Genomic DNA, 26,597 nt, shown 5'->3' with positions numbered 1-26,597 from the left:
GTTTTAAAGATGGTCATAGGCTAAAGAATGGGTTTGAATTCGGGTTTAAAGTCAGTGCAAACTAATCTGGATGTAACCGCAGTTAAGCAATCAGAATGCTTAGGATTGCTGGTCCATTCGCACATCGTCAACTTTCTAATCTGCGTGTTTCTCCGCTGGGTCTTGTGCCTACAAAAAACAGATGGTTCGTCTGATGCCCTGTCTTACCCACAAGGTAATTCGGTTAACGACTTCATTGATTCGCAATACTGTGCATTAACTTATTCAAATCTAGATCATGCCATTCAAATGATTCAGACCCTAGGCAAACTAACTTTGCTAGCAAAGGCTAACATTAAATCAGCATTTTCCAGTTGATCCTGGAGACTTTGATCAGTTGGACATTAAATTTCGCTAGGAGTATTTCTTTGATGTTTATCGATGGGCTGTTCCGTTTCATGCTCACCTTTTGAGTGTTTTAGTACATTGTTGGAATAGTGCGTGAAAAAACAGAGTGGATTAGAAAGCGTTTTGCAATGTCTTGACGATGTTTTCTTTGCGGGTCGGGCTGAGACTGCTGTGGCTTCTAATGACGCAGGCTTACTGTACAGTATGTGCAGATTTAGGAATACCTATAGCGGAGAAGAAAAGCACAGGACCTTGTTGTAAGCTAACTTAGATGGGGTTAGAGATTCAGAGGAGCTCGTTGTGCGCATTCCATTAGATATATTATAACAACTGAGCGTAGAATTGCCCCAAGTTAACATAAAACATAAGCTTACCTTAAGAGAATTGCAATCCGTAATCGGTTTACTCAATTTTGCCTGTAAAGCCGTCGCCCGCGGTCGAACTTTGTCGAAGACTGATCAAGGCCACGATGGGAATAAGTGAGCCACACCATTTTGTCAGAGTAAAAGAGTCAATTATAGCCGATGTCTCTACCTATTTACGCAACTGTAACGGTACCACTTTGTTTTTAGATCAGTCGTGGATCTCCAGTGACGTGTTACAGTTTTTTTTTCGGATGATGCAGGTGGTTTGGGTATGGGTGTGTACTACAGTGGTCGATGAGCAGGATCTGCATGGCCCCCTAATTAGGGTTTTTTTACCTCTGGTAGTCGTTGTTAACATTTGGGTCCAGAGCTACAGAACAAGAAGATTCATTTGTCACCCCGGCAGCTCTCAACTTCAGCAGTTCAACTTGGCCGGTATTGATTGTTACCATAGATTTGATGGATTTTCCCACCCAACACAAACTTTCATTGTACGAACACTTTTGGAGGGTTTGAAGCGATGTGATAGGCCTAGATCAGATGAACGGGCTCCCATTACCCTGGATTTACTAAGGGGTATGATTTCCGCTCTGGAAAGCTTTTACACTTCGGTTTTTGAGAACAAATTGTTTAGGGTTGCATTTTTACTCGCCTTTTGTGGATTTCTGCGGGTTAGTGAATTTGATGTGAACTTGCAATCCATAGGTTTTACAGATGTGCATATAACGCCAGGCGGCGACTCAGTAAAGGTTCGCATCCCTTTTTCAAAGACAGATCAGCTAGGTGTCAGTGGTTGTCATTCAAAGATCGGGATTATCCCTCTGTCCAATCACAGCCGTGCAGGATTACTTTGCCTCCCGGGGGGAAATTACGTGTAGACAATTCCCCTGTCATTTTGACAGCACGCCTCTTACACGATATCAATTTGCAGCTATCATCCGGCGTACGCTGGAGTTCACAGGTGTACTAGATCTGCGATTTAGGATCCGTTCCATCAGAATAGGTGCGGCTAAGCACTGTGCCTCACAGGGCTTTGATGAACAAACAATTAACAGGTAGGGTAGATGGTCAGCTAATGCTTACCAAAGATATATTAGACTGCCCAGTTTGTTGCATAGTTAAAGATCGTTCCTTTTTGGACGAGTTTATTTCACATTTTTCAGCTCACCTAGTGTGAAGACAGCCTGGGTAATGGGGTCCAGTTACATCTATTGGGCCCAGCGGCGAGCACGATGTAAAATCGGTAGGAAACATCCTGGACATCTTTCCACGTCTGAACTTGAGGCTCCAATGGTTAGGTAGAAGACGCATGAAGTGGACCAGTCTGCTGTCATCGATCAAGTATAGACTGCGTCGTAACCCAGCACCCGACGTCTTACTCATCCTTTTGGGAACGAATGATCTGTGTAGCATGCCACTTCACAACTGATGAAGGTTTCGGTTCGTTGAAACTTTTGTTTCAAATATTCTCGCGGTTAAGCTGGCGTGGTGCACGCAACCTGAAGGCTGTTGACATCGCGCGTAAACGGGCGAACAGGCCCACGAGGTGGCATGTGCGGTGGATTTTTTGTCGGCCATCCTGATATTCAACGAACATTATCTGCGCTATACCGGGACGAGGGCGACTGACATAAGGTGTGACTTTCTCCTCAACCTCCTGGAAGGCGCTTTAGAAGGCGTTTATTTGAGAAATGAGCGCCAATTCCCGTGACTCTTCACAAACTTTAGTTTAATTGTCTTAGGAGAGAATTAATCAGTTTGTCATGGAAAAGGTAAATCTAGAATGGCGACGAGTGTCGATAGCCTCTCGTTTGAGTTCCTATGGGTATTCGGGGCGAAAGGCCGCACTAAATTGCTCGTGTTGCGTGCTTTCTTTATCACTTGTTCGGTGTCTACCTGTGTGTACCCACAGGACGCCAAGCAGGGATGAAGATTGTTGGGTTAATACTGGGAGTTGGGCACGTCAGCTTGTGCCATACGCGAGTGTGGTTTCCTTATCACTTGTTCGGTGGCTACCTGTGTCTGCCCAAGGCTCAACAAGGTGAAGATTGTTCTTACCGTTTGTCACAAAGGGGAGTTCACCGGAGTGTATACCACGGGGACTCAGGTCTATGTTATATCCACGGGAACCGTCATTCTTGATAGTTTGTAGTCATAATAAACGTGGCAAACTTCTAATCTTCTCTTTTGGTTTTGATTTAATGGCTGTTGGGTGGTGCGTGGAGAATTGTGTGCTTGTGTATGAACAAGCATGTCTGCCAACAGCATGGGGATGGTTGTGGGTTTCCCCGGGCTCATCCCGGTTTCCTCCCGCCATAATGCTGGCCGCTGTCGTATAAGTGAAATATTCTTGAGTGCGGCGTAAAACATCAATCAAATAAATAAGTAAATAAGTAAATCGAGTCAACGTTGTCGGTAATTTCTCCAAATGCCAAGTGTACACCTCCTTCCAAACAATCATGTATACACCACCTGTTAACGACACCTCTTTTGTCCAACACCATCATTTATCGAAATAAAAGACACATCGTTCTTTCAACAGCATCGTTTTCACCACAATTAAATTACACCGTCATTCCCTAACACTATCATCCACATGTACATTACCATTAAAAACATAGTCCTTTCTTCCCACGACCCCTTCAAGTCACACCCTTGGAACACATCCCTTCTTATTTCCAACAGCATCATCTACCTCACCAGTAAAACAAACATCCTATCACAAAAATCGTCTACACCTCGTACACCTCCATGCATTCTCGAACGTCATCATCCCTACGCCGTACTCAAGCATATTTCACTTACTGTAATTCTGAAACCTTTCGTATGTTTGCAAGGGGATTATTCGAGCATATTCTGAAGTTAATATTCGGCGTAGACTGATAGAATTATGCTTTTTGTGAAACCCTGAAACTGGCTGATCTAGCCAATGTAGTTTTTGTAGTAAAAATGTGCATAAATTCCACTCAAAGTTGCTGTTTCATATACAAAAAGGCTGAGGACTTAGGGTATGTGATGACTGCCAACATTATGGTGGGAGGAAACCGGACAGTTGCCGGAGAAGACACAGTATTACATGTATTATTCAGAGTAAACTGAATAGTGATATGAAACATTTAGGAATATTTTGACGTTGAACTAACATTTTTATGGGTAAACTTGTTCTGTTAAGAGATATTGGTAATGTCTAAAAGAAAAACCGCTGTTCATCCCATTCTAGTGACAGTGTGATATTCTTGAGTGTAAACTCCACTTAAATCAAAGCCGTTTTTAATGCTTTTAATGGGCTATAAATACAAGCTTTCTGTCAAGGACACCGGGAAAGCCTTCCGGTGAACCCATGGATTTGAGCAAATCAACTCAACTAATTTCCCGTCGACTTGTTGCGTGCATAATAGGCTGTCTTGTCTCGTCAGCAGATAATTACTGGCCTGAAGAAAAATGTGATGATATCCAGCCCCATGTGGATTTCTGGTCAGTATTAACCACAAAGTATCGCTGTAAACAACACGCAAAAGCGACGGTAAACCGTAATGTAGTGTTCTTTAAAATCAAACGGCTTCGCACAGCCGATATCGCATATCAGGAGAAAATTATCTTTATCATTTATCACCTACCTTTTCACGTTTGTTGTTGTTGTTGTAAAGATCATCATTTTGAAAGTGGAAAAAGCATAGCTCTCAATCACTACAAACCTCTTGAGGTAAGATAAAGTTTTTATACAGCTGTGATTACAGCCATATACGAAGATTGACTGAGCATGGACAACAGAATCACTATACGGCTGATTTTTTGGGGCTAAATAACTCCATTGTGTAAGATCGCGGCGTTTTGTTAGTACTTTAATACATCACTCAAAAAAGATATGTCAATAAACCATTACGTTTGATGCATACAACAGTCAATTATCTGAGATCCCAAACATCAATGCTATATTAACAACCAACACCTCAGCAAGATTATCATTATGCGTAGTTATGCAAAACCTGTGGATAATTTCTGAATGTTGTACATAGTATTACGAACTGTGCGATAAACCAGACATATACTAAAAGTAACACTTTTTAAAATTTCATTAAACCTCTACGGGCTGTTAATAATCGTTAAAAAGTTAAAATGTACAAAGTATAAGAACTTTATCTTTGTACTTTAATAGCAGCTATAGGCCGGCACCCATAGCTGAAAAAGTGTTTTACATTCAATATTTTTTTTAATTAAACAACTCTTAGACTGCGTTCCAAACTGATCCACTCTGGTAGGACGTGTATATAAAATATGTTGTGCATGTCTGTGGATGGAGGGTAAATAAAAATGATATATTGAATCTTACATGACTACGTCATTTACTGTAGGTAGTGGGGGTTATCCGTGGAAAGGGAGATATTATGTGTTTGATAATAAGAAAAAGAAGTGTACCCTTTATCTTTACATAATGCCATGACCTTGTGAAAAATCAGTACTTAACTGAAGAGAAATCCTCTGCCACCCACGACGCATTTTCTGCTAGAGAGAAATGAACATCCATCTACTTAAGCTCAGACAAAATGGCCTCATCTAGCTAAACAAAATCCACATCATACATGACAGGTATAATCGGATGTTTTTAATTTTCTCGACAAATAATTTGACAGATTGGGACTTTGGGGATCGGACGAGAAAATGTGTAGATTCATTACGGATCTGCAATCAGTCTGGGTGTATCGTCCTTCAGATAGTTAATGTCTACCGTCAGGCAAAATACACGCACTTCAGGCCTTCACATCTGTTATGCTGTAATCGAGTACTTTGTGGTTAAATCAGACATTTGTTAGAAAATGATTATTCCGATTCATTACAAAGATTGTTTCTCCTTTTGTGTATCAAGTCCAAGTCCGCTGGTTTTCTGTAAGACATACAGAACTGCTATTGACTTTAATCTAAACCCCTGTTCCCGATACTCTGACGGTGTTCGCACGTTTAAGTATAATATAACCTTCATAAATGAATTTTATTTTATCTCCTGTATCTCCTGTGTGATCTCACGGTAGCATGGTTTTAGAGCTGGCTATTTGTAAATTTGCTATAAAAACACAATGTAGTGAGGCAATCAATTCTTGGTGTTGAAATGAGGGTTAGGGAGATGACATCATGGCACGAAGCGATGATACGGTGCTAGCATCGCTCTGGCATAGTGCTATCGCTTTGGATCATCGAAGCGATGATACGGTGCTAGCATCGCTCTGGCATAGTGCTATCGCTTTGGATCATCGTGTCATTGCTGGGCGATGGAACAATGATACGATGGTACCATGATGGTCTTATCCAGCCTCCATACATACAAGCTTTTGTGAGATACTTAGATTGATCTGACGAGTCAGAACACATCGGCTCACTATGAATCAAGCTAGATATTCTGGAACAGGATATCTACCTACATCTACATGATTGACAACACTACCAACGGATTCCGTTTAAACAGGGATTCAATAGTCATAATTTAGCAACTTTTAAAGTTTAATCTTGACAGGGTATAGAATTTCTTCATACACACATATATTAGAAATATCCAAACCCTACTGGCCAAGGTTCATATTAACTTCTGATGGCTTCATCAGCACGACTGGTTCCCGCTGTAGAGATCCTTGTGAATCACCATACCCTCCGGCTCATCAAAGATGCGATGCCTGTGGAAAAACAACTCTGGCTCTCGGCAGGCCTTGACTGTGTAATACATTTTTCCATAAAATGTTTACCTAGATATAAATGGACTGTAAGTGTGAATACTTTTACTCTTTGTCGAATGCGGCAGGTGGAGTGTAATTTTATATACAGGTGGATTTAGCTTATCTGGTGTTGTGAAGCTCTCAGCTATTGCGTTTTATAAAGCGGATCGAGTACGCGGGAGTCGAGATTAGCGAAAAATGCACGATTCTAGTCGTTTCCTAGCTTAACTTTCTTAAGTAACCCTCTGAACAAAATTTTTATCTCTAGGTTTACCATTTTTAAGTTTTTGGCAATATTTTTGCGTGAAACTGGCCGCCGGAGGGGTCGTGGTGTTGTTAGAATATGTCAAACCATGGGTTCAGTGATGTGTTTGTATGTTTATAGTTACGGGTATCCCGTTGCTGGTGCCTACATGAGCAAGTCGGCTGTGTCCCCTATATCCTTGTGTGATATGTGGACTCGTTATAGACACACATACAAAGGATATTTACATGAAAAGTTATAATAAAACACTCACTGAGGTAAATGGACAAGAGGTCGTATTTCACCGGTTACATGTGACCATTTGCCGGCTATCACACTGTCGTCGCATATCTAGTTTTTGGTCTATTCTGTCCGTCTTAATGGTATTATAAGATAGGCTTTCTATGTCAAATCTTGTAAGTCATATTTGTATATTTCAGTACAGAACAAAAGCTAAGTTGAAATATCCAACGGTTTATGAAAGCAGCTGTAAGAAGACACGCCTAAGAAACGGGATCGAATCCAGCTGGTTCGGGAGTGGCTTACTATCCACAACTAGACTTTGTCGTTGTGACTTTTCTGTTGAGCTACAGTTGAGTCAAGTGATTCCTCTCAAATAGCGGTAGTTTAACTCGTGCACACCCGTGTCGCTCACCCATAAAGTGTATTTGGTGTGAAACGTCAATCACCAACCAGGCAAAAGAAACTCAGTACGTTGTGCACGCATTGGAATATTCGGCTCTGTGTATCGAGGTAGAAATGTACTGTTGGATATATCTTCTCCTTAAAAGCACGGGATAAAGAGTTCTGCAACATTTAAATTTATGCTGGGAAGCTTTTTCTAGACTATGTGGGGAAGAAAATCTCTTCTTGCTTCTAAGAACCCATGTGAAGAAAGTGAAGTGTCCAAGATACAGCTTGAGCCGTTAACCAGTAAAAGTATATCCAAAATCGAATTCTTAAAGATCAGTTTCATTTATGTCATTTATATATACTAATGATATATATATATGAACAAATTTATATACAATTGGTAGTAGAAACAGTTAACTGACGGATCCATCTACTATCCATCTACTATAGTAGTATAGTATCTACTATCCATCAGTCTGACCATTATCGGCCCTTGATAATGAAAACCTCGAGCTTCACAGAGGGACAGATTATTCTTCTGGTGGTTGTATGTGCGGAGATTTGTTAGGTACCTGGCGAAGGGCGGTGGTTGTGTGTGCGGCGGTTTGTTAGGTACCTGGCGAAGGGCGGTGGTTGTATGTGCGGCGGTTTGTTAGGTACCTGGCGAAGGGCGGTGGTTGTATGTGGGGAGGTTTGTCGGGTACCTGGCTAAAGGCGGTGGCTATCTCCGCTTTTTTCCCCCATAGTACTGTCTGACGACGAATGAAAGAGATATGCTTTTGAGAACGGCTTCAAACCCGGAATAAATAAATTGAATAAATAAGTAAATAAATAAATAAATAAATACTGCAGTTGTGATCTCATGCAATATTCACTTATTCCATCGGTTACATGGAAAATGATGTGATCTAACTCCTCGGCTTCATTTTCACAAACAATTGTCAACGTTCTGGAATGCTGCCCGACATTGCCTTGCCTGATTTATGCAAAAAATAATACTCTTTCCGCAATCCATTGGCAGATGATTAAAATGTCAGAGATTTATCCTAACTACTATTTTCCTCAAAAATTATGATCTTATTTACCAGTAAAAAGTGCGATTTGAGTGACATATTGGATCCGGAATCTATTTTCATGTAATGCAATGTATTCACGGCGTACAGTTACATAAAATCGATGGAAGAAGGGAAACAAACAAAAAAAAAACAAAAAAACAAAAAGAAAACGAAGCCTACGATTTAAAAGGTAGATGAGGTAAGCATTGGAGACATGAAAGTCAGCTGACGAAGATATTGTGCTCCCAGAACAATTGGACACGAGTATAAATGACATATGTCCTGTATATCAAGAACTTTAGCTTCCTAATATTAACGAAGAAATCCATCGTAAAGTGTACATGCTATTAGTTGTTTTAGGCAAACCTACCTGTGTTCCTATGAATCGACACCTTATTCAACTTCCTCCTTCCAAGGCCGCGTTGATTTCTTTGATGACTCTTCAACAGGACGCCAACTGACGAAGACATTGTGCTCCGAGACCAAGAGAGTTATGTCCCATTATCCGGAATATCAATAACTTTAGATTCCTTGTATTAGTGAACATATAGTGACTTCCTGCAGGCTGTTTATTTTTATATTCTTATATACTCTACATTATTTTTGTTGACTCAACACATATTTAAATAAATGTGCATTTATTTGAGTGACATTTTCAAGGCATTAAATACTATATACACAACATATTTACATATATACATTTTCAATTTCATACATATTCATATATACAAGACCATTGCCCTGTGAGCTGGCATAACGGGTTATCCATCGTGTCATTGCATCTACCATCTTAAACTGGTCTTCTTTATACATATATATAGGCCTAAAAACACACTTTGATCTAAGCATAAACTAAAGAAATGATTTTTAAAATTATAAAAACAAATACAAAATATCACCCTAAAACTATACATGTATAACAAAGTAAGAACTAATGCCGAGCTTCCATGTAAAGATTAATGTTAACAAGCAAATAAAAGATCATATTACATCAGTTGTATTTGAAAGGCATGTGTTGATATATTTCGTAAAATTGTGAATAGTTTGTAAATAGATGTGTAAATAAAAAGATTGCACTCTTTCATTATATAACAACAAAACAAGGGCAAAGTTACCGCTCTATATCATGAATAATACATTGTGGAATATTTCAGCGTTCAACGTTGCAGAAATAGTCCGCTGCTAGTAGGCCTACTTTCTGGAAAGGCTATTGACGTACCACAACACAGGTTAAGACTGAACTCATAGCAAGTACATACAAGCTGGAGTAAAGCCGTGAATAACACGTAGTTCAACGGAGAAATCACTACGACAAAGTTACGTCATGAACTGCAGTACATTCAGGAATGACATCTGCGTTACCGGCGTTGTAGCTCAACAGAAAAGTCACCACGACAAAGTCTAGTTGTAGCTGGTAAATCCGAGAGATTTACCAGAGAAATGTCGTGGAGATCACAATTCCCAACAACTTTCCTGAACATTTCCGTCAAACAGTAAACATAAATAGCTTAGGGGTAGATCCATCAAGACAACTTTAGATACAGGCATTCAGACTGCTGAAAACAAGGAGCAAAACTTGGAATGCTCCAGATATGTCGTTGTTAATGGATGTCATAGTTCCACGTATTAAAAACATTTCCGGTGCACAATGCTGGGTCCACACTCGTCGTACTCCTCCTTGGAGATCCACATGGCCTGGAAAGTTGAGAGTGAGCCCAGGATGGAGCCACCTATCCAGACTGAATACTTACGCTCAGGAGGGGCGGTAACTTTTACCTTCATGCTCGGCGGGCACAAAGACTGGAGTTCCTTTACCATGCGATCAGCCAAGCCTGCAACGTTAAATATACACATCAAAATTAAACTGCCATTAACTCTTCTATTTTCCGATGATTTTAAAGCTTAAAGTAACACAGTGATCTTTTTTTTAAACTACTTTATGGCGTACAACACAAATGAAATTTTAAGGCACAATAAAAAAAATTGATAAATGAGAATATGCATATGAGAAAAATATGTAAATGATTATATGTTAATCAATTTTTATTTAGTTTTATATTTACCTGGAAACATCGATGTACCACCGGACAATACAATGTTCGCAAACAAATCTCTCCTAATGTCCAAATCACACTTCATTACCGAGTTGTACAAACTCTCATGGATTCCAACCGATTCCATTCCTGAAAACACAAATACCAGTCAATGGTTTAATGAATGGATGATTATTATAGCTTACCGCCACCAAAACAATCGTGGTTTCTGATAGATACCGCTGCATGATTTCCAAAAATAAACTTTAGGTTTACTCGTGACTTCAGTTTCTTTTTAATATTCTCCCTTTCCACGGAATCAAAAATGACATGGTGTTGTTGTCAGTCAAACTATACAAAGCTGTATCTACAATAATTAGATAACAGAATGAAGTCTTACCAATGAATGATGGCTGGAACAATGTCTCGGGGCACCGGAAGCGCTCGTTGCCAATAGTGATAACGTTGCCATCCGGAAGCTCGTAGCTTTTTTCGATAGATGAAGAGTTGACTGCGGACACCATTTCACTTTCAAAGTCGACTGCAGTGTAGCAGAGTTTCTCCTTGATATCTCGGACGATCTCTCGTTCGGCTGTCAGTAAAAAGGAACAAGCTTACCAATAATATTCATTTACCCTGTCATAGTGAGACCCAACTGACATTTACCACTAAAACTCATTCACACGATCTTATATAAGCTCTACTGATATTTGACTGACATCAAATTACCTGTAGCTATTTCTCATGCTAATTAGGTAAATCGATTATCCAAAGAGATTGCGTGTTTAGGATAGACTGCCATCGTGTGTTCAGATAATATCTATATTCCAACTGGTCATCAGTTTACAGTGTGAGGAGATTGTAAGAGGAGAAGTGGTCAGACGTTTAGTTAAAAGCAAGATTTTAGAGTGTTAGGAAATTAAGTTCATAATGCAAGCATCGACATGTAATATTTGCAACATCTTAGAATATTTCAACTGGAAGTAACTAGAATCTGAACATAAAAATCGATCTTACCTGAGGTAGTAAAGTTGTAGCCGCGCTCATGGAGGATCCTGCCCAGGTAGCTGGTCAAATCTCGTCCAGCCAGATCGATACGGTCAATTGCGTGAGGTAAGGCGTAACCTGTACAATATAGATCACATCAAAAGCAATTCTTCGTTATTCATCGCTTAAGCCGCCCGAGTTTCCACTCTCTCTAGGGTGTACCGCAGAACTAAGTGAAACAAAATTACCATTTACGTATAACAGATTTACCTACTGGGGAAAAACCTCGCTGATCTGATACGCTGGATGCGGGTTATCTTAATTAGTCAAATTTCGATCACGTCTACTTTGATGTAAAAACTCTTGGACAGGATATGTAATTCCTCGGACAGGTTTGCAGAATGTTTTAATCTGTCTAATGGCTCACTCAATACAGTGGGTATAACCAAATATAGTAGTGTCAACATTCATTGACAGTAGATTAGATGCTTAGCCCACCTTCAAATATGGGCACAACGTGAGAGACGCCATCTCCGGCATCTAACACGATTCCTGTGGTTTTGCCAGATGAGTAGAGAGAGAGTACGGCTTGGATGGCCACATACATTGCTGGTATGTTGAATGTCTCGAACATTATCTGAAAATTCAAGAAAACTTAAGTTAATTTAGCATGTGCTTGTACATCCAGTTGGCACAACAACGAACGTCATAAGGCAACGGAGAATAACACCATTATCCATTACAAAACAGCCTAGCATGACGAACAGCTTCACAAATGTCAAGTACATATTTGATTCAACTCTGTCTGACTTGAGAGTTGAACAAAGTACTGAAACGACGCAACAAAAGCGCAGATGGTGTCTGTAGACAGGAGACTAAGAATACCTGTGTCATTTTTTCCCTGTTAATCTTCGGGTTGAGAGGAGCCTCTGTTAACATGACTGGGTGCTCCTCCGGGGCCACGCGCAGCTCGTTGTAGAAGGTGTGATGCCAGATCTTCTCCATATCGTCCCAGTTGGTGACGATGCCGTGTTCTATAGGGTAACGTAACGACAACACTCCACGGTGACTCTGAGCTTCGTCACCGATGTAGCTGTCTTTCCATCCCATTCCTGGCATGTAGTTCTGAAAACGTCAAGTAATGGGCTATCTTCAACATAAACTATATTCTCCTATATTAATACCTCAGAATTTTCAAACTGACACTAACGCCAAGAGCTGGAGAGTGCGAGGATTATTTATTGTTCCCTTTTGGAAATTCTCGCAAAGCTTAATTACGTTGTACGTGATACCATTTTTACTTACATTAATAACTGCATATTTGTTATTGTTTTATGCCTTTATGTGACGTCGGAGTCCAACTCATTCCAATTAGATCATATAAGTAAACATTATTAAATAACTTAACTATATTAAATAAATATATAAATACATCAACAAAGAAATGCTGATCAATTTACCGACGGTCAAATGAATTGCTAACGACTTGAAATAATGTTAATTACCTGATAACGCGGCCGTCCCACTATTGCCGGGAAAACAGCCCTTGGGGCGTCATCTCCAGCAAACCCCGCCTTACACATCCCGGAGCCATTGTCAATGATGACGCTGGTGAAGTCATCTGAGTGTACGTTGTAAGGCATTGTTTTCTGAAACAACCCAATCCATCATTTCAACTTGTATTAAGTAACAGTTAATTCTAATACATTCATATAATTTGACTTTGACGTCAATATTTGCGACCTACTTTACTATCACTGTTGTAGCAATCAGTCTTTACATTTATACGCATCGGTGAGCCTACAACTGAAACCGTATACTTCTCGGGATTCAGTTAATAATAATGTTTTCCTTAGCTTTGTGTATCTCATTGCCTCAGTGTGTTATATCAGTATACGTTGCCTTTTGAGTAGGCCTGTGAGCCCTGGTTTGATGTTCGAACCCAGCCCCTGTTGATTCGCCTAGAATTACAATGAAACTTTGTTTCGCCGGGCATAAAAGATAAGTGTTTAGGGAGAAAAAGATTAGACGTATAAATCAACGTTCCATGTCTTAGCCTAGCAAGAATGTTGAGAAATATACACATATAGCCTAGCATACCTTGTAGTGGAAATTGTAGTAGTGTCCTTGTAGTTTGGATCTCTTCTGGTAGTCTCTGCTCGACTGTGAGGGTTTGACTGACGGTACCATTGCCTGTCATATTTATACCACCACATATCTCTGTGGTTCCAAGAACTGGTGACCAATTCTACTCTCGATCCACCCATAACAACCCAAATATGGTTAATCCAGGTTAGTCACAGCCTAATAAGTAAACTATAAGTAAGCATATGAATGCTTTAGCTCTCACGACGCACGGGTTGTTCTAAGGCTGAGGACAGCGTAGTATAAGCCCTGACTCAAAGTGGAGAAATATGTAGGGAGATGCTAATGCACAAGATGCATCATAGTCCAAATATGGGCAATCCAGATAAGAGCTGGTTAGGGCGAGTCACAGCCAAGAATGGAAAGTTTGCTCTAAAGGGAGATAACTACGTCGTTCCCTTGAATGTACACAAAGCCGCTGGTTTGTCAACAGGTGGACGTTTTTCACATATATAAGGATAAAAGATATATGGACGTGGATAAGCCGCAAACTAGTTATGTATGGCTTTTGTGGAATGCATAATTGCCGAAGCAAGTGATTTATTTGTATTTTGCGTTGAAATCTGAATGTGTGATTATATTCCAATACTCAATGCCATTATAACGGCTCTGTCTAAAACATGTGTCGACATAATGACCGCCAGAGCTATGACCTATATGCTATAAATATTTGTGACTATAGCCTGCAGTTTTCTGTGCCCTGAACTGGGGTGACAAATCATTTATAAGTCTTACGTATAAACAGATTGGACAGGTAGTGTAGACTGAGGGCCGTACATGCGTGTCGCTTGATGGCTAACCACCCCGTTATGTCACCTGCACATGCTTATAACTGTAAATACAGGTAATAAGCTGTTAGACATTTAGGCTAAACATAAGCTATCTGTCATAAACTTGTCTGGTACAAATCAATTATGCAGGGAACTCTGCATATGATGTGCATGGGAATACCATATTAAGGAACTAGAGGCCATACACAGGTAACCTTTACTCGACAAACCCCATACGTTTATAAATGGTAAAATACCATAAATAGACTTCGCTGGGATATTCGGTTTACATTCATGTAGAATAAGACATTATATCTGAAGCTTACGATGTGTTGTCCTTGAAGCTACTCGTGCATGCATGGGTCCGCAATCAGCAAAACATACAAAATCTCTTTTATTGGTTTTGGGGAATAAATTCATGCATATAGTTGTAATAATTTGCAATATGCAATTAAAGGTAAGAATTTAATAATAATACTTGTATGACTAGTACTTTTAATTGTTTTATAAATGTTTATAAACAGCAGTATTTTCCCGGGACGCACTTAGTATAACACTACACTTAAGTAACACGGTAATCTCGCTGACCGAGATGTAAAATGGACTCTCTCCGAAGGCCAGCCCTTTATCAAACATGTATTTATTTTTTGATATTGATAAATCTCTTTCGTCGCCCAAACAGTTTGTTGTATTTTCCGACACGGCTGCGCTTCCCGGGAGACGATTAACACACCTGTGGGGTTTTTGATGTTTACCCACAAAACGTCATCGCAAAGACAGGACTACTGCACAGGTTACACAGGTAAGGCCCGAATTGTTTTAGGCGGGAAAGGCTCCCCATTTGTTCGAAATTCCGAAGTCAGCTCCAGTCACACCCTGTCAGAGTTTTATCAGAGATATCCCAGCCTCAGGTTCAACGATATGGACAGTATCCCAGGATGCTGATACCTAACCTGTATCTCCATAAATCTCTAATGTACAAAACATAATCCACACATGGTAAACCTTAGTTTGATGTGGTGAACTCCATTGTGTTGTCAGTATTGTTCTCTTTATTCCCAAGGTGTAAATATATCAGCTGTATATAGTAGCTGTACTGGAATGTTAATTCTGAAAGTGATGTACTCATTTGAATGGAGACATCATTTATTAATCTTATTGTCGAAGTCATAAAATGTTTCCTTGTACATATGTGTAGTTGGAAGCTTCATAAAACCCGTTGGTTTGAGTGATTGTTAATTTGGGAGTTGGGATTGTTAGTTCCGTCGTGTTGAGTATAATTATGCTATACAAGGCATAAAATCAGTTGTCAGTTTCATATGCTGTACACTGACTATTTCACAACACACTGACTAATTTAGTTAGCGGACTGTTGTTGCATGAACGACGAAATCAAAACTTTTCCACTTACCGCAAGGCTTATTAGTTTAATAGACAGAGGAAGCCAGAGATTGAAAAGTAAACCTTATTGACAAACTTCCCCACGTGCATGTGATGTACAGACTTACGTCGTAATGTTGGAAGATAAGTGGTTTTAATTAACGAACCTAAGGCTGCTCAAATGATCCCAAGAGCATCATCAGCCACTTATCGGTGCCAAGGAGTCCAGAAATCCCTGTCCAGGTTGGGGTTGATCCCCTAGCTTGCGTGGAAGTTCTTGGGAGTTCTGCAAGACTTTGTTGCCATCTCCTATAGTTATGCATGTGAAATACACGTCATGAAATCGGTACACAAAAGATGCGAATATCGCTATGATATAACAGACCAATTTTGTTATGGTTATAGAGCAAAAGCTACATTTTCTATTTCTGTGTCGAATAACAAAAAAGCAAATATCTCCGATCACCTAAAATAAAAGATCAAGATATTCCTAATGTCTGGGGCAAGTTATGTGATTCCCATAATAAAACCATGCACGTGGACAATGAGTCAACCCAATGAAGAAATAAAAAAAAAATATTGCAAACACAGAGCTATACAGGAAGACACACATATAACATACCACATTAACTTGAACATTTAAGAAAGACAATTTCAAATTTTCAAAATTTTATTCATTTTTCGCTTTAAAAAATACAGTGATTGTCTTCACATTATTTTGTATCATGCAGTTGCGATAAAGATTCGAAAATATACCCGTAGATACCCATAGACTGAAAACAGGTGGATATTAATCTAAAACAACCATTTTCAGCCGTTTCAAATTTAGAACAAACAATTTGCCTTGAAAGCCATATTCAGCAAGGTTGCATTGTTCAGCAAATATTGTCAGACACACATACACCGAACTAAGAAAGTCCAGTGACTTAAGTCCTCACTTTACCGTCACATTCAAACACTCTATACTTCTCTTGTCCCTCAAAACATTTCCTATGGACGACACTAGGTCCAGTTTCCATATATTCCTCTTTCGTAATCGCCATTTTGTTGAACACCGACAACGAAGCGAGTACCGAACCTCCTATCCACACTGATACATCTCCATAGTCACGCCCCACAACTTTTGTGTTCATGCTTGACGGAATTAGCATTTCCATTTCCTTCTGTAGCCGATCAGCAAAACCTGTTCAAATATACACAAACAGTTACATACAATTCATAACGATTGCATTAACATTTTCTGCAGTTTGCCTAACACCTAATTTCCATAAAAAATGTTGGTGAAGCGCAAATGTAAATAAAAACCACATGAAAAACTCCGGTTATATATAAACTCTCTTTAGCCAAATTTTGTCCTTATTTATACACACCTTATCCTCTTTGTTTTTGAAGGAACAGTAGCATTAATTTATTCATTTATCTTTTGATTGGAGTTTTCGTCGCACTGAAGAACATTTCATTTAAGATGGCGGCCAGAATTATGGCGGCAGGAAATCGGGCCGATCCCGTTGAAAATCCACAGCCATCTACAGGATGCTTGAGGACTTTCCCATGCACGAACGACCAGTGGAAGCAGACTTGAAATTACTTACAGCGATTGCACCGGAGAAAGACTCTCGGGTCATTGGTACCATTAATTCACTTAGGGAAATGATTTCGTCATAAACATTGCTTCATATGCATGTACATTTCGCTTGCAACTGACCAGAATCACAGGTTCGAATCCAGATCACGCTGGCTCGACTGCGGCTTAAAGTTAATACACAGAGTGGCAGTTACTGCGAACACTATACAGTTTCGTTAACCCATAAATCCCGGTTGTATAAGTGAAAAAACTGATTTAGTACGGCGTAAAAAAACAAAAACCGTAAGAAAAACCCCACACTCCTCTTGTAACAGTACAGGTTGCTCAAGGAGGAGTACATATACCGGAAAAGAAAACAAATTCACAGCCGTACACAGTTTCCTTTAGCTCGGCATACATATCGTAAACGCTCACGTATGTGGAATCACGAAGAGTATCAGCTAAACCTCTTTAATACGTGATTCAACTCAACCCAACTCTGACGTCGGGGTCTGGAGTGCACGTGTATGCTTATAACGAGTCGACTCGACTAAATTTGTACTCATGCCGTTACGTGTATGCCGGTTCAATCCAGTCCGTATGTGCATCAGCGACTGGGGGCTAACGACCAAGCTGAATTGAGTCGTGTTCCCGTGTATGCAAAGCTTAAGGGATACAGAATGCACTTCAATTTAACAGGGGGGGGGGGGGGGGGAGGGGCTCCGTGGCTCAGTTGGTTAGCGCGCTAGAGCAGCGTAAATGACCCAGGAGCCTCTCACCAATACGGTCGCTGTGAGCTCAAGTCCAATTCATGCTTCCCTCTCCCGTCGTACGTGGGAAGGTCTTCCAACAGCTGTGGATGGTCGTGGGTTTCCCCCGGGCTGTGCCCGCTTTCCCGCTATTCCCGCTGTGCCCACCGTAACGCTGACCGCCGTCGTATAAGTGAAATATTCTTGAGTACGGCGTAAAACACCAATCAATTAAATAATGAAAATCAATTTTACAGTCGTATGGTATCGGCGACAAGGACCAACTCGGTACGATCAGCTGAGTTGAGTTCAGTCGCGCCTTAAAATCCTGTATATGCTGAGCTCTACCGATACACAACGTTTCTCCAAGCTCGACATACATGAAGCTTAAAATTCACCTGAAGTCACCCCAAAAATTCAACTGGAATCGGCACGAGTGGTAAACTGCCGAATGCCAGTCAGTGACTGAAGCCAACTCCCTACAAGCAGTTTATCTGAGTCACGTCTTAAACCATGAGAGATAAATGGTTGGGTCAACTGACTGAAAATATAACCAGACGAGTTTCATGACTTAGCTGATCTGATCATATGACTCAGTTTTCTCAGTTGAATAGCTCGGATTTTTGAGTCAGTTGACCCAAACTTTTCTCTCAGTGTGTGTATGCCATATGACGAAATTAGCACTTTTCAACCGAAGATACATCGAAAGAGAAACAACTTATACATGTATAATCGTACCTGGCATTAATGTGGTTCCACCAGATATTACCAGGTTAGGGTACAGATCCTTCCGCGTATCCATGTCACATTTCATTATGGCTGAGAAAAGTTTCTCGTGAAGACCAGGACAGTCCATTCCTGATAAACATCCACATAAAATAATTTGTTTTACTTCTGTGAAACCTGCTTTGGTTATCGTTTTCAGCACCATAAACGTAAAAACAAACACATGTATATATTTTCGATTAAACATTTGTTTTGTATTCTTTTTATATTTTCCTTTCTTGTTTCAAAACTCTTTGTTGTAGTTCCGTTGTAAGTCGTCGGTAGGCCAATGTGAAGAGCTCTCTGCTATACAACGATCTATTTCAAGAAAACCAAGGTCATACCTATCAACGTGGGGTCAAACAGTGCCTCCCCGGCCTGGAACCTTTCCTTGTTAATCGCTATTGTGTTGCCGTCCGGAAGTTGATATCGCATCTCCTTGTCAGAAGAACTACCTGTATCGGAAATCTTCAATTCTTCTCCGTAATATAGAGCTGAGTAGCACACCTTTTCTTTCATTTCCCGAAAGTTTTCTCGCTGATCTGTAAACAGTTTAGGACAGTTCATTATTGGAGACTCTATATATGATAAGCCTATAGAAATAAAGAAAAAAAAGCATGTTTTGTGCATAAATTTAAATTGGCATCAGATTTGTTTACCCATTTGGGTGGAATGAAATTAATTATACCATCCTTATTTCAATATTCTGGCATCGAGTGTGGCTTTATACATTTTGGGTTTATCCTAAAAATACAGGCCTAAATCTTGTTTTGGTATTCACTAAATCAAAGTGGTGCTACAATAAATATCAATAGTATAGCTATACAGAGATGCGGTGGGTGTTTTTGTTGGACAGTAAATACTTCTAACCAATGGCACATTGAACACACTGGCTAGTACATAGGTCTTGAATTCAAAGAGATATAAGAAGTCACTTCCTAATGTGTAGAAACCGTACCCGTTTTGTTCACGTTATAACCTCTACCATGTACTAAACGTTCCAAATAATCGGTGACATCCTGACCTCCGAGGTTTATCCGATCTATCACGTGAGGTATCGTGTAACCTGGGATAAACAATTAGACAAAAAGTGACAATATGACACTATATTATACAAAATGTATTATTTGTTAAGCCAGACTTGAATCTTAAGACAAGTCTTTTCCTAATACAATTTAAATATGGCACTTTGGTATACCCTTGGGCATTATTTCGGGACAGTTAATAAAAATGTACTAAATGTTAAGCCAGGCCTGGATCTTAATACAAGCATTTTTCAAATATAGCACTTGTCTTTAGATTTAATACCTGTATTGATTTATTCGGTCAAAGGTTATCGGGTTATGAACTTACACAATCTGCACCTCAAGGCAGACAAAGGTGCATGAAATGAATCGAAAATAATATTCGGAATTATTTGACATAATTCTTAGCAAATCTCGCAGTTGACAGAGTGTAACGTTTTAGAAATCCCGAGAAAGTTTCTCTACATACTTACCTTCATATATGGGCAAAATGTGAGAGACACTGTCCCCAATATCTAACATCATGGCCGACACCCTCCCCAGGCCGTAACACGACAATATGGCGGGGAGAGTGACGTAGAATGCCGGCACCTCTAAAGCCTCAAAAAACGTCTGCAACAAGCACGAAGCAGAAATAAATGTTAGTGCACTGTTGTCAATAGTACATGTATGATAATAAGTAAAGACTTTTTAAAAAGGTCAAATCATATAGGTCAAGTCCTTATAAACCAATTAGTGCTAAGCATATCATACAGAACTGTGCACCTTTTTACCCACAATACCTACTTACAGAAAAGTGTACCTAAGCTTAGCATATGCATAATGTTATTTCCTTCCAGGAACACTTGTTGTTGATCTGGCCTGAGCCTATTCACTCTTACAACGCAATGTTAGAATTCCAACATTTTGTGTGTGTTAAAATGACATAACATGCTACTTGATGTACAATGAACGTACCATCCTCTTGAAATGTTACTCCTTGGTTCCAAGTGATAACATAATGTTGAGTTACAAAACATTTATCATAAGAGCCTCCGTAGCCCCCGTGGTTAGTGCGCTAGCGCGGCGCAATAGCCCAGGAGCTTATCACCAATGCGGTCGCTGTCAGTTCAAGTCCAGTTCATGTTGTCTTCTCCGGACGAACGTCGGAAGGTCTTGTAGCAACCTACGGATGATCGTGGGTTTCTTCTCATCATAATGCTGGCTGCCGTTATACAAGTGAAATACTCTTCTGTAGGGCGTATAACATTAATCAAATAAATGAATAAATTTATGATATAAAGCGCATCATGAAAGTGTGGAGCACCACACCTAAAAGTGCTAATAATAATAATAATTTGACAGTGCTGGATTGCAACATTGTCTAAGTATTTTGTATACGATGCTAAACTGCCAACACTTTTAAAGCATGTTAACCTAAGATTATCAACACTTTCCATCGATTTAACACTATTAATATCATATATATTCACTTTTAAGAGTGTACACAAGCTCGTGGGGTGGCTTGATCGATTCAAGCTCTAGGTGGTTCGGCTATGATATCAAGTCAGGAGGTCTTGTCATCAGGTACAGTGCAAGGCTTTCACCACCCATGAACTTTATCAAGAAACGAACAGACCCTCACTAACACCTACATAATATCCCAGTCAAAATAGATAACAAGATGTAGGCCTATACCTCTATCATCTTTTCTCTGTTACTCTTGGGGTTTAATGGCGGCTCAGTGATCAGGACTGGGTGCTCCTCTGGCGCCGCTCTTAGCTCGTTATAATACATGTGTTTCCAGAACTCCTCCATGGTGTCCCAGTCTGTGACAACTCCACGCTTTATCGGATACTCCAGACTGAGCATCCCTCGTTTCTCCTGCGCCAGGTCACCTATGTAAGGGTCCTTTAAGTTCACATCCAACATAGCTGGCTGAAACATTCAAAGGTGTTCAAGAGTATGTCATTCCTACTCCCAATCGTTCGCTACTTTATTTCAGTGAGCCAGTCAAGTGGTAGGAGGTGGGCCAGACTCATTTAGATTGATTTATTCATTTGATTGATATCTAACGCCGTACCCCAAAATGTTTCATCCACAGAGTAGACTACAGGCCATCGTCAGTTAAGTGACAAACCTCCTGACTTAAATCCGCAGTTTAAGCAGACAGATCTGGACTAGTACGCGCAAACTCAATGGCAACGTGTAGTGTACCAATCATTTAACCACAGATAGAGCCCTAAGTACTTTTTCAGACAAACCACATACCTGATGTAGCTGACGTCCAATCACTGTTGAGACTCTACACTTTGGTAAGTCCTCACCAGCGTATCCCATCTTGCACACACAAGAGCCGTTATCAATGACTATACCAGAGATGTCGTCCTCATCACACATGATGTCCTGTGAATGAAACAGCCTGCCATTTAAGCATCATTTCGAAACTGACCACAGTTTGTCACCTTGGTTGATGCGATTCACAGTTGTTAGGTCTACACTAAAGTCAGACGTAACTACACTTTGACTATGAAATTTATTTATTTGTTTGATTTCTGTTTTTCAAGAACATTTCACTTATACAACGGAACCCAGCATTACAGTAGGATGAATCCGAGCAGACCCCTGCGGAAACCCTTGACCGTCAACAAGTTGCTGAAAGACCTATTCATGCCGGAGAGGAAGCCAGCATTGGTGAGAGGTGTGCTAACCCCCTCGGCAACGGAGGCCATGAATATGAAACAGTAGTACTGTATGGTTTTTGATAACATTCCATTTCGTGAAAATTTCTGTCATCTTGCAACATAAATTATTTGTTTATTTGGGATATAACACCACGACTCCCGCTTACTTCCGTTTCATGACAGCGGTGAGATTTACGGATGGAGGAAACCCGAGGAAGCTTGAGGGAACCACCGTCCTTACTTGACAAAAGTCGTCTATGGCTTAAAGTCGCAGCCCAAGTAGGGAGTTGAACGCACGACCTCAGTGGCCATGGTTGGCTTGGTGTGACGACAGCGACACGTTAGATGAAACTGTACGGCAATCAATATGGGCCGTGTATAAAGTCATAGTTAAAGCAGGACACACGTGAACGTGTGTACGTGTACGACAAACACAACGCCACTGAAAAGGAGAGGTCGCCTGCCTTTTGGTTGACTTGGACTTGAACCTAGCTGCATATACTGTCTAACTGCATGTATACTCTGTCTTACTATATAAGATCTACACGCTCTCGACATCATTAATACTTATACATTACCTTAAACTTTAAGACAAACTGTGTGAGGCTTCACATTAACACAGCACATGTAACGTCCATATATATTAACAGTGTAACAACTTACTTGTCATACTCGTGAACTAGAAGTGTTGAGCATTGCAGCCTGTATCTACTCACCCTCTTGACCTAATACAGCAGAAGGCGATGAAGTAATTTATAAGCACTACATACTACTGACTGTGGCCGGTCAGCGTAAGGTTAGGGTCACCTCACTTCCCTTTGTCAGACTTAGTCATGGTTCAATAGTTTCCAGAGTGTAAATGTACTGCCCATAGTTTAATACGCTTACTCACTTGTCAGCCAATGAGACATCAGCACAAATATCCACACATTTCCCAAAAAACCTGATAATTTCATAAGGGAGGTAATAAGTGTCTCTCCTCTACATACTTGTGTGCATTCGTGTGCACACATACATTTGATTTTTGTTTAATAACGCCAAATGGACCGCGGGATAACCTTCGACCTTATAGGTAATAACGTTAATCAAGCATTGTCTCATACGTAACGTACACATATGCACACAATATTAGTGGGAGGCAAATGGTCTTCACTGAACCTAGGGTTGCACGAACTGTCAAACGACGAACCGCTCATTTACCGTCAACACGATCCCACAAAGAGTAAGGCAGAGTCCAAGGCAGGGTCCAAGGCAGGGTCTGAACCAGCCCCTTGTGTATCTTAGCGATTATAAGGTGTTTCCCTCAATCGTCCACGAGCCACTCCAGTGGCACATATATGTGCTATGGTTCACTGATAGACATATACACCTACATGTAGTTATCGAGTAGAATTGACTGTGTACAGTGATCGTGTACAGTGATTGTGTATTGTTTACACCCGGCCTTCTCCGTAATATAGTTTGTTCACTCTAGCATAAACACATGCATGTAGGTCAGATATCATAATGTGCAAATTCGTGGAGTGAGGCCCAGGGGGTTAGCATGCCAGAACGGCGTAATGACCCACGAGCCTCTCACAAATGCGGTCAGTGTGAGTTCAAATCCAGCCCATGCTGTCATCCTCTCCGGCCGTAATTTGGAAGGTCTGTCAGAGACCTGTGGATGGGCGTGGGTTTCCCCCGGGCTTTGTCCGGTTACCTCCCACCATCATGCTGACCGCCGTCGTGTAAGTAAAATACTCTTAAGTTCTGTGTAAAATACCAATTCAAATAAATAAATAAATAAAATAAGTATATGAAGTCAGAGATCCAAAATTGTACATATGCTACAAACGTTAGAGCTCTGTGATAAAGCTTTAGAGCGTCGAACCATCGATGCACCGAATGAAACACTACAAGTGACCTTGTAGATAGCGCCACTCTGTGACTTGAGGAATTTTGGGGATACGAAAAAGAGATCTTGCGTAATGTAACTGCCGATATCACCAGTAAAGCTGAGGCAGTTAAGTATGATAGAATCCTGAAAAGTATACCTTTTTACCGTTACCCTTTATATCAGAAGAGTTGACATAGCAATCATTTTTATCCGGTATTTTCCGCTGGATCAGTGTCAGTAAAACAGTCAAACACATCGTCATAAGGAAATGAAATTATTTTTCGGAATTGCCTTGTTTTCTGTCTTAGAGAGTTAATTCCCCCTGACCGTACCTTAAAATCTGACAAAGGTACGGTCAGACATTGGTATAGCTGATCTACCATTTAGCACTGCATATCGTTAAAGTGTTACCATTTGGATAAGGCAGAATCTGAAGTTTCCCTGTTAGTGATGAGCTATAATGTTAGATGTTGTGAGTCTCTTTCCGGTGTTGTGAGTTCTGGGCCAGAAATTACATACATGTATGGTGCAGGTATCGGTTTGCATCTTAAATAAGGGACATAACTCCACACAACTGTCAGCTGTCATAGGGTCTTCACACTATTATCTGTTTCTTTTAGAGAGTCGCCTATATTCATCTGTCTGTAAAATTCTCGCTACCAAAATTGCCTGTCATTGACAGGTAACAACAGAAGTTCTACACAATGATACGTTTGAAGTTCACATTATTACATGGAAAATAAAGTTAGAACACTTTTTCTAATTCATGATGTTAATTTCCATAAGTCTAGTTTCGACGGCAAAAACCCATTGCCTTGAGTGACGTCATAATTATTAAAAAAAACAGTGGCATGCTGGATATTGGGCAGACAACAGTTTCCTAGACAGCTATCGATCTTACCATAAACCCTGTTTCTGCCTCTGTCATATTTGAAACTGGTTACACGTTTTAGTATAATATAACCTTAATAAATGAATGTAATTTTATCTGTTGTAGTATATTATCTCACGGCAGTTTTATGGTTTTAAAGCTGGATATTAGGAAACTTTGTGATAAAAAACAATGTAGTTTATTTGCTGAGAATGTAGTGTATGATGTGTTACTGTGTGGAGTTTGTTCTAACCGCATGTTGGTGCATCCGTTGTAAAACAGATTACTCTCCACGCCGATTGTCCAGCATGCCACTGGTTTTTGAACAGCTATGACATCACTCGAGTCAGTGAGTCATTGGTGTCGATACTAAGCTTAAGCCCCGTCCAGACTATCCAACATCGTTCAACTTTGGTTGACTCAACAGCAAGTTGAATACTGTTGAGGTAAGTTGAGTGTCGCGTCCACACTACAAATCAGATAGGTCAACATTGTCCAACACTGTTGTCGTGTGTTGAGCTGTATTTTTTCACCAAACTTTCGATAAATTGGAGAGAAATTTCCATCTTTCTCTCCAATGCATTAGACACAATGATTTTCTTTTGTCCCTGACTTTGTGGTCTTTAGAGAGAGCGTTTTACATACAATGGTATTTTTCATACTCCTATATCCACGAAACCGTCTCATCGTCAGACCAGTTTCTCTTTTTCGCCTTTGGTGACGCCATTTTGCCCAGGTCACGTGCCTTAAGACGGTCACATTATTTCTACACGCCCGCTGATTGGCTACTTTCGCTCAACTTGACTCAACTTGTTGACACAAAATACACATGCACATTTCCGATTCAACAGTGTTGGATGGTGTTGAGTGTTGTTGAACGATGTTGACGAACTCGTCTAGATTACTCAACACCGCTCAACTTGTTGACTCAACTTCAAGTTGACTCTTGTTGAATCAACAAAAGTTGAGTGATATTGGATAGTCTGGACGGGTCTTTGTGGAGTTTAACATTATGAATCAGAAAAAGTGTTTGGTTTCCCATGCAATAATGTCAACTTCAAATATATCAATGTGTAGAGCTTGTGTTGTTACGTGTCACTAACTAAAGGCAATTTTGGTAGCAAGTATGACTAATTTTATAGACAGCTGAATACAGGCGACTCTCTAAAAGAAATAGACTATAGGGGCAGACCATCCGTGGTTTAATATGAAGCGAAAAGTCGAAACTAGGCTTCTGACAAAAGGACTGATTTCAGCGGTTACCGGGGCACGTGTGACCATTTGCCAGCTGCCTAACACTTGGTTTTAATTTTTTGCTGCAGTATTTTAAATTACTTCCTGGAAAATACTCTGTAGAAATTATTGTGTACGAGCTGCTCCAAC

At 40.2% G+C, this 26,597-nt stretch overlaps 1 protein-coding gene across 1 annotated transcript; it reads right to left on the bottom strand.

Annotated features, from left to right (window-relative positions):
• Nucleotides 1-10,011: 10,011 nt before the first annotated feature.
• LOC135472680 (actin, clone 302-like) lies at nucleotides 10,012-22,184 on the bottom strand. The gene is made up of 12 exons (XM_064752304.1): nucleotides 22,055-22,184; nucleotides 21,482-21,721; nucleotides 20,278-20,416; nucleotides 19,738-19,845; nucleotides 19,124-19,321; nucleotides 18,809-18,872; nucleotides 18,730-18,731; nucleotides 11,905-12,015; nucleotides 11,437-11,544; nucleotides 10,820-11,011; nucleotides 10,450-10,569; nucleotides 10,012-10,218 (listed from the first exon to the last, which is right to left on the bottom strand). Exons 1-12 carry the CDS (start codon nucleotides 22,181-22,183, stop codon nucleotides 10,013-10,015), a joined length of 1,617 nt encoding a protein of 538 aa, XP_064608374.1. The 5' UTR covers nucleotide 22,184; the 3' UTR covers nucleotide 10,012.
• Nucleotides 22,185-26,597: the final 4,413 nt, after the last annotated feature.

Source organism: Liolophura sinensis, chromosome 1 (assembly GCF_032854445.1).
Source record: "Liolophura sinensis isolate JHLJ2023 chromosome 1, CUHK_Ljap_v2, whole genome shotgun sequence".
NCBI classification, from domain to species: Eukaryota; Metazoa; Mollusca; class Polyplacophora; order Chitonida; family Chitonidae; genus Liolophura; species Liolophura sinensis.
The sequence above is the reverse complement of the archived record's forward strand: the minus strand, read 5'-3'. Positions and strand labels throughout refer to the sequence as shown.

What these genes read in the sequence shown, in the direction of transcription:
- LOC135472680 (XM_064752304.1), bottom strand. Translation starts at nt 22,183, where the DNA reads ATGTGTGATGAGGACGACATCTCTGGTATAGTCATTGATAACGGCTCT. An exon ending in TTATAACGTGAACAAAACGG is followed by an intron (nt 19,322 to 19,737) that starts GTACGGTTTCTA and finishes AACTGTTTACAG; the next exon opens with ATCAGCGAGAAAACTTTCGG. An exon ending in GTTCCAGCCATCATTCATTG is followed by an intron (nt 10,570 to 10,819) that starts GTAAGACTTCAT and finishes TTGTGTTTTCAG; the next exon opens with GAATGGAATCGGTTGGAATC.